Source organism: Aegilops tauschii, chromosome 4 (assembly GCF_002575655.3).
Source record: "Aegilops tauschii subsp. strangulata cultivar AL8/78 chromosome 4, Aet v6.0, whole genome shotgun sequence".
Classification (NCBI taxonomy): Eukaryota; Viridiplantae; Streptophyta; class Magnoliopsida; order Poales; family Poaceae; genus Aegilops; species Aegilops tauschii.
The window spans coordinates 516,296,775-516,304,159 of record NC_053038.3 but is presented as its reverse complement, the minus strand read 5'-3'; the positions used below and the strand labels follow the sequence as shown (position 1 = coordinate 516,304,159).

The following is a 7,385-nucleotide window of genomic DNA, read 5'->3' as shown; positions in this document are numbered from 1 at the left end:
TTAGTTTGGATTGTTTAAATTTGCATCAATTTTTTCCCGTTAAATCTGGTTCAAAATGTCTCTGAAAATTTATGGCTACAGTTGAATGGACGACTCCCGCATTATTAGTGTTCGTGAAGTGTAATTTAAGGACGCAGCTTCGGTGCCTTAAAGGCACCTGCCTTTGCGTCACTGACATGTGGGCCAGCCACCTGTTGGGCCCACATGTCATAGACACACAGGCAGATGCCTTAAGGCACCGAAGATCCGTAATTTAGTGGCCACAGTAGGAAATGCCCTGAACACTCGGTATAAGCGCCGACGACTTTAGCTCCTACAATGACACATCTGGTTTGCATTACACCATGTGCCCATGTTACAGAATTGCACCCGATCTGTGTGAAGCAGACTTGGCGGGAGGCGGAACCCAAGCTCGGAGACAGCCGAGCTCCGCCTTCTCCTCCGTCTCCAGCAATGGACGGCTCGAGGGGCCCCGCCGGCTTCGCCACGCAGGCCAACGCCCTCCTCCGCAAGAACCTCTGCTTCCAGGTCCGTCCACGAGATTCTTCTCTTCGCCCTCTTCTTCTTCTTCTTCTTCCTCTGTTTCTTGCTCTGCTTGCCGTCGTCGATGCGGCTGCGCATCCTTCCATCAATGACAATGCTCCTATCCATGGCAAGAAGAGCAAGACAGACATTTGACCTGCCGTCTTGTTTGCTGCTGCTGCTGTGTTGCAGAAGCGGAACGTGAAGACGAACGTCTGCATCACCGTCTTCCCGATCCTGCTCTGCGTGCTGCTGGTGGTGATGCAGGGCATAATCAACCGCGAGATCGGCAAGCCGGAGTACCGCTGCGGCTGCGCCTGCGTCGACGCGGTCAGGGCCGCCGACGGGAGCTGCCGGAGGACCGAGTGCGGCGTCCAGTACTCCACGCAGGACCAGGTCGCCACCTGCCCGATCCCCAGCCCGCCGCGCTGGCCGGCCGTGCTCCAGCTGCCCCCGGCCGAGTCCAGGGCCGTCGGGACCGCCTCACAGCCGCTCGACGGTTTGCCTGGCCCGGCTTGCTGGGACACCCGCTCTTGCCCCGCCGCGTTCCTCGTCACCGGAGGCAACCGCTCGCTCGCCCAAAGTATGTATATGCTCTCTGCCATGCTACATTAGCTAGCTAGGAGATGACATGTTTGTGCATCTGAATGTTCGTGCTTTCGAACGGCAGGTCTTTCGGGTCAACTCTTCCCTGCTCTGACTTCGCCTTTGAATTTCTCCGACTATCTGCATACACTCTCCAAGATTGTTCCTGTGAGTTTCTTTAAAACCTATTTGCGCAACTAGCTGATTATGCAGTTGTTAATGTATGGATTTTTTTTTGGATCTGTTTGTCTCAGGGCTCTGAAGCGCCGGCGTCGTTTAGACAGTTTTTAGAGCCAAGCTTTACTCCTGGGAATACTCTGTATATTGTTCAACCTCGGTGTAGGTCCAATTTCTCGCAAACAGTTTCAGTCAATGCTGGGCCGAAACCCCTTAAACTCAGTAAGTATAATTCTTCCTTTGTTGAAATCCTCATTGCGTTCACGATGTATTGAGTCGCGTGTTGGTTAAGATGAAGCAAGGAGAAAATCATGAGCATTTGAGGAGAATTGCTACTTTGATTACTACTTCATGTTTGTAAGCTTTAATTTTCTTGACAATAGCATGCTTGACCACATTCATAATATTGGTCCTTCTACAGTGGTAATGTTAGTGTGTGCTTCATCTTCAGCTTTTTTGTTTGACTGTCTTATGTTAATATTAGGAAAGAAGGAACAGATCAGCTGATCAGGTCTCATCAAAATGTTTGGATGGGACTGGAATTTGAACTATTTCATTGAAACAAGAGGATGTACGTTAATATATGTTAGCAGGAAATTTTCCTTCCATTGCTGAAATCCTGGACACTTTCATATTTAGCTATCGAAGTTTTCTTTTTGTGCTTTTGCATTCCGAGAATGTGCAATATACAGGAGACTGTGTTTTTTCATACGTTCTGTGCCCCTGGTATACCTAATGACCTACTAATATTTCCATTCCCAATGTTCTTTTGGATGTCTAGATGTAGACTGCATTCAAGGTTTATCGTTATGGCGTGAAAGCGCATCAGTTATCAATGACGAACTATTTAAGGGTTATAGGCAACAAAGAGAAAGTGGAGGAGGGAAGGCGAATGAGTTTGCTGCAGGTATCCACTGATCTAGTTCAGTGAAGGGTTTGAATTGATTTCTTTTTATTCGGTGTATAATTTGTTCTTCTTCACAGGTTACGACTTCTTGAGTACAAATACAGATAGTCTTGATATTAGTATTTGGTTCAACTCTACATACAACAACAATACCGGAGTTTTTGAAATGGCATTATTACGAGTACCACGCTTGGTTAACATGGTATGTCCTCTTAACTACTGGGTGACTTCATGTTAAGTGAACTTCATTTGTATTTCAGCTATTATTTTGAGGTGTGCTGTTTTTCATATAGGTGTCCGACGCATACATCAAGTTCCTCAGAGGAAGTGGAGCAGAAATGCTGCTTGAATATGTTAAAGATATGCCTAAAGTAGGATCAGAACTTAAACTTGACCTGTCTTCTCTTCTTGGTGCGCTATTCTTCACATGGATCATTGAGCTACTGTTTCCAGTGAGTATGAGGCACAATCTTTTGCAAGGAAGTTCACAAAAATGGATAAAGTGAATGAGTTGGTACAATACTTTTTACAGGTTATACTAACATATCTCGTGTATGAGAAGCAACAAAAGCTGAAAATTATGATGAAGATGCATGGTTTGAAGGCCGGTCCTTACTGGATGATAACTTATACTTACTTCTTTGCTCTATCAGCTCTATATATGATACTATTTGTCACTTTTGGCTCCTTGATAGGTAATTATTTCGAAAATCATCAAGAAATTGCATGTATTTTACATAATTGACTCTCCTTGAAATGGTTTTATTCTGTACAGGTCTGGGTTTCTTTACAACAAATGATTACAGCATTCAGATTGTTTTCTACTTCATCTACATAAATCTGCAGATTGCTCTCGCATTTTTTGCAGCATCGTTCCTTTATTCTGTCAAAATAGCCACAGGTCCGTCACTAAGATTTGTTATATCGAAAGTGAGTAAGTTGTGCTTATAATACATATGTAACTGATTTGAAATTACGGTGCTGCAGTGGTTGGTTACATCTATGTATTTGGTTCTGGTTTACTAGGGGCATTTCTTCTGCGCTTTTTTATCCAGGATAATAGTTTCCCGAGTAAGTTACTTTCTCATTTATGTATGTTTTACAACTAACTAATTTTAGATCAAATGCTTGACAAGTTTTATTGTTCCACATAATTAAAGACGGTTGGATAGTGGTGATGGAGATTATCCCTGGATTTTCACTTTACAGAGGGTTATACGAGCTTGGTCAATATGCATTCACTGGAACTGCAATGGGAACCGATGGTATGACGTGGAGTAGTTTGAGTGACCCTGTCAATGGAATGCGTACTGTATTGATTATCATGGTTGTTGAATGGGCAATACTTCTCCCATTGGCATTTTATTTGGATCAAGTCTCATTACTGGGTGGTGGACTCCGAAAAAGGTTGTTAATCTTGTTGAAATGCTTTAAGAAGCGAGCTGCATCATTCCGGATGTATAGCTTTGGTCGGTTAGGATCTAAAGTAATAGTTGAAATGGAGAACCCCGACGCGACTCAGGAAGTAAGTTATATACTCCCTTGCGTATTTCTGAAAGATACCTATTCATTCTTTATAGAAGAAGACCCTGACAGCATATGTGTTTATTGATAATCCATTTGTTATTATGTTCAGAGAGAGGCCGTTGAGCAGCTTCTGCTGGAACCCAATGCAAATTATGCTATTATATGTGATAACCTAAAGAAGGTTTACCATGGAAGGGATGGAAATCCTGACAAGCTTGCAGTTCGTGGGTTGTCTCTTGCCCTCCCGAAAGGCCAATGTTTTGGAATGCTTGGCCCGAATGGGGCTGGGAAAACATCCTTCATTAGTATGGTATGGTGGCAAGAAATATAGTACATTTCATTTTTCGACAAAGTTAACCAACATATTCATTCCTTGCGGATATATTTTCAATTTTTCCTCCACAGATGATTGGGCTCGTTCCACCTACGTCTGGCACTGCTTATGTCCATGGAATGGATATACGTACTGATATGAACGAAATATACACATATATGGGTGTCTGCCCACAACATGAGTAGGGCCTTTTTCTTAAATTAATCTGATGTTTTTGTTGTTGTATAGCTGTCCTGCACACTATGCTGCCCGAATGCTAATGCTTTGTTAAATATAGCTTACTTTGGGAAACATTGACGGGAAAAGAGCATCTGTTGTTTTATGGAAGACTAAAAAATCTTAAAGGCGCTGAATTGCTGAAGGTATAGTTCTGCAATTTTTGTATGTTTGCACCAGTATCTATTATTGTTTACCTGATTGTGAAACACGGTGTTATATGTGCACTGGTTCTGCCATTTAGCAACAGTTCAGATCATAATATGCATGAATGGATCAGTATTTGAAATGTAAAATATTTTGTGCTGTCAGGCAACTGATGATTCTCTGAAGAGTGTTAACCTATTCCGTGGTGGTGTCGGTGATAAGCAAGTGGGGAAGTATAGTGGGGGCATGAAACGGAGGCTTAGTGTCGCAATCTCCTTAATTGGAGACCCCAAGGTACTGACCTGATTGCTGTTATGTTTTGATCTAGAAAATATTATGGAACCTTCAACTGATATTTGCATACACATAATTTTAGGTTGTCTTCATGGATGAGCCGAGCACTGGACTAGATCCAGCATCAAGAAATAGCCTGTGGAGTGTTGTGAAGGAAGCGAAGAAAAACCGTGCCATCATTCTTACAAGTATTCTATTTCCCTAATCTTCTCTTGATTGCTTCCATAGATACATTGTGAATTATCATGTCTGTTTTTGACAGCACATTCAATGGAAGAGGCAGAGGTACTATGTGATAGACTCAGTATTTTTGTTGACGGTGGTTTCCAATGCATTGGAAATCCAAAAGAGGTAAATTACTTATTCACTTATATGGCACACATCAGTACATTTTTTGTACAGTCCTACTTTATTGAACATTTACCAATTTTTTCGCTCCAATGTTCTCAGCTAAAAGCAAGATATGGGGGTACCTATGTGCTCACAATCACAACATCTCCGGAACATGAGCAGGAGGTTGAACAGTTGGTTCACCGTTTGTCGCCAAATGCAAACAGGATATATCACATATCTGGAACACAGAAATTTGAGCTCCCAAAACTGGAGGTGAAGATAGCAAGCGTTTTCCATGAAGTCGAGACTGCAAAGTGCCGTTTTAGCATTCACGCTTGGGGCCTCGCTGACACCACCTTGGAAGATGTCTTCATCAAGGTTGCCCAGGGAGCACAAGCCTTTGGTGTGAATGCGTAACTAGTATATCTGATTTATTGTTCTTTCCATTTGTGATAAACATATGGTGTATATTTATTCTTTGAACTCGCTGTAACTTTTGTTTATTATAAATGCTTGAGTTGTAAATTAGTATTGTAAAGTTGTATATCTCAAATTGACTTCAGATTTTGCAAATACAATGTACCATATCTTATATCTCAAATTGACTTGTGAACTAAAAAACCACTTGATTTTAAACCCTGAACTATTGGAACAATCAATTTATCTGTGGTTTCACAGGTGCTTTTGGTTGAGGTCTTGCAACATTTTTTTTAGAAACAGGCACAAGAAGTGCCCGGCTTTGAATTAACAAAGCCATCAACCGGCCAGGGATTACACAAGGCCAAAAAGAAGTAGTCGGCCGAAAGATACATGGAGTTGATAAAGCAGCTTACAAGGCAACACAGACAGCAAGCTAAGGAAAACAAAGAGAACGAACATCTTGCAAATGTGGATGTCCGCAACAATCAAACACGTAAAATGACTGAACAGAAGCTGCATCCATGATCAGCCGACGGTCACGAAAAGACGGTGTTGACACTAATCCACCGAGATGAGGGAGCACAACTCCTTTCTCTAATTCCGAAGAGGGACCCTACCCTCTCGTCCGGACTCAAAGGATGCTGAACTGTTAGTAAGAAGAGGAGCTCACCCAAGGCTAGGCAAGCAGCTGGTTACAAGACCACTTGGAGACAACAGGGGACAAAACGTGGAGGCACGCGGCACAGTGATGCACCATGGTGACCGTGCGGGGTCGCATGCTACACCACAGCCAAATGCCAGTGAGATAGCTTGTAGACACTGGATCTAACGTCCTGTGGTGTGAAGCTATGGGCTGACGAATGGGGATGGAACGGAATGCATAGGTGTTGGAATATTGTAGGCGGTTCTACCTACGAAACAACTTCAATACATCCTAGCCTCAATCTCTTTTAAATTCCAACCCCCTCCACTAATTACTATAGATGGTTTCAACTTTGCAACCGCCTCGACCACATAAATCACCACTGTTGCTATATTATTATATCCGGCTTTGTAACTTTGGGACATAGCTGCTTCTGGGGCCGTTTCTAATGCCCGTTTTTCTACTAGTGAAGGTTTTGGGGGGTGTCTCTGTCCGATCGATCTACATTATTGATATACATCCACGACTTCAACTACTTCCTCGATCTCCCCACCACTGCTTTTCTTGACAAGCTCGACACCTTGAACAAGAAGGCTGATGAAGCCTCTATGTTGTCGCAACTTTGTCTTTTCCTATCGGAGGGGATGATATGTTCATCCCTTACTGTTTCATATGTTAGCCGTACTTGTTGTTATCATATATTTGCCTATTCCATGCTTAATTAGTACGTGCTCATATGATTAACTATCAGTATGAGATTAATATTGTTGGCAATGTCATCATGATTTATTTATGGATCAAAATAAAAAATTGCTATATTCAACAAATGCATCGTTACTTGAATTTTTTACATCATATTAAAGTAATGCATTGGGGTTACATTAGCTCCGCCTCCGCACCTGTTTGTGCATGTACACCTTGGGCAACACCGACATTCGCTTCAGCATTTGTTCCTCTACCCATCTAGCCTAATGGAGGTGTCGGGTGTCGATAATAGAAAGAATATGATATTCATCATTTGGTCGTGCCAACCAATCAAAGTACAAAGAATTTGATTTATATACTTATTCATGTTGAACTTCATTCATTGTTGACGACATGGATCGAGAAGTTTTTTTTCTCAGCATGGCGCTGAGTGATCGACGATTGAACCTCGGTGGCCGGGAGGTGATAATCGTTTATGACCTGGTTGATCACGGGGTTGGCATTGTTCTTGACAGAATTGCAGAAGAAGGTTGATCGGTGCCGCACTCTGGTGGTTGTGGCTGGGGATTTTGATC

General features: G+C 42.6%; 1 protein-coding gene across 1 annotated transcript; it reads left to right on the top strand.

Moving 5' to 3' along the window:
• Positions 1 to 280: 280 nt before the first annotated feature.
• On the top strand, positions 281 to 5,740 carry LOC109762641 (ABC transporter A family member 7). The gene is made up of 18 exons (XM_020321514.4): positions 281 to 528; positions 715 to 1,105; positions 1,193 to 1,275; positions 1,362 to 1,506; positions 2,066 to 2,191; positions 2,269 to 2,393; positions 2,485 to 2,643; positions 2,724 to 2,886; positions 2,967 to 3,092; positions 3,179 to 3,262; positions 3,352 to 3,716; positions 3,828 to 4,028; positions 4,124 to 4,233; positions 4,330 to 4,414; positions 4,581 to 4,709; positions 4,792 to 4,897; positions 4,972 to 5,060; positions 5,160 to 5,740. Exons 1-18 carry the CDS (start codon positions 319 to 321, stop codon positions 5,457 to 5,459), a joined length of 2,997 nt encoding a protein of 998 aa, XP_020177103.1. The 5' UTR covers positions 281 to 318; the 3' UTR covers positions 5,460 to 5,740.
• Positions 5,741 to 7,385: the final 1,645 nt, after the last annotated feature.

What these genes read in the sequence shown, in the direction of transcription:
- LOC109762641 (XM_020321514.4), top strand. Translation starts at nt 319, where the DNA reads ATGACACATCTGGTTTGCATTACACCATGTGCCCATGTTACAGAATTG. An exon ending in GGTGTCTGCCCACAACATGA is followed by an intron (nt 4,234 to 4,329) that starts GTAGGGCCTTTT and finishes TGTTAAATATAG; the next exon opens with CTTACTTTGGGAAACATTGA. An exon ending in CCTTAATTGGAGACCCCAAG is followed by an intron (nt 4,710 to 4,791) that starts GTACTGACCTGA and finishes ACATAATTTTAG; the next exon opens with GTTGTCTTCATGGATGAGCC.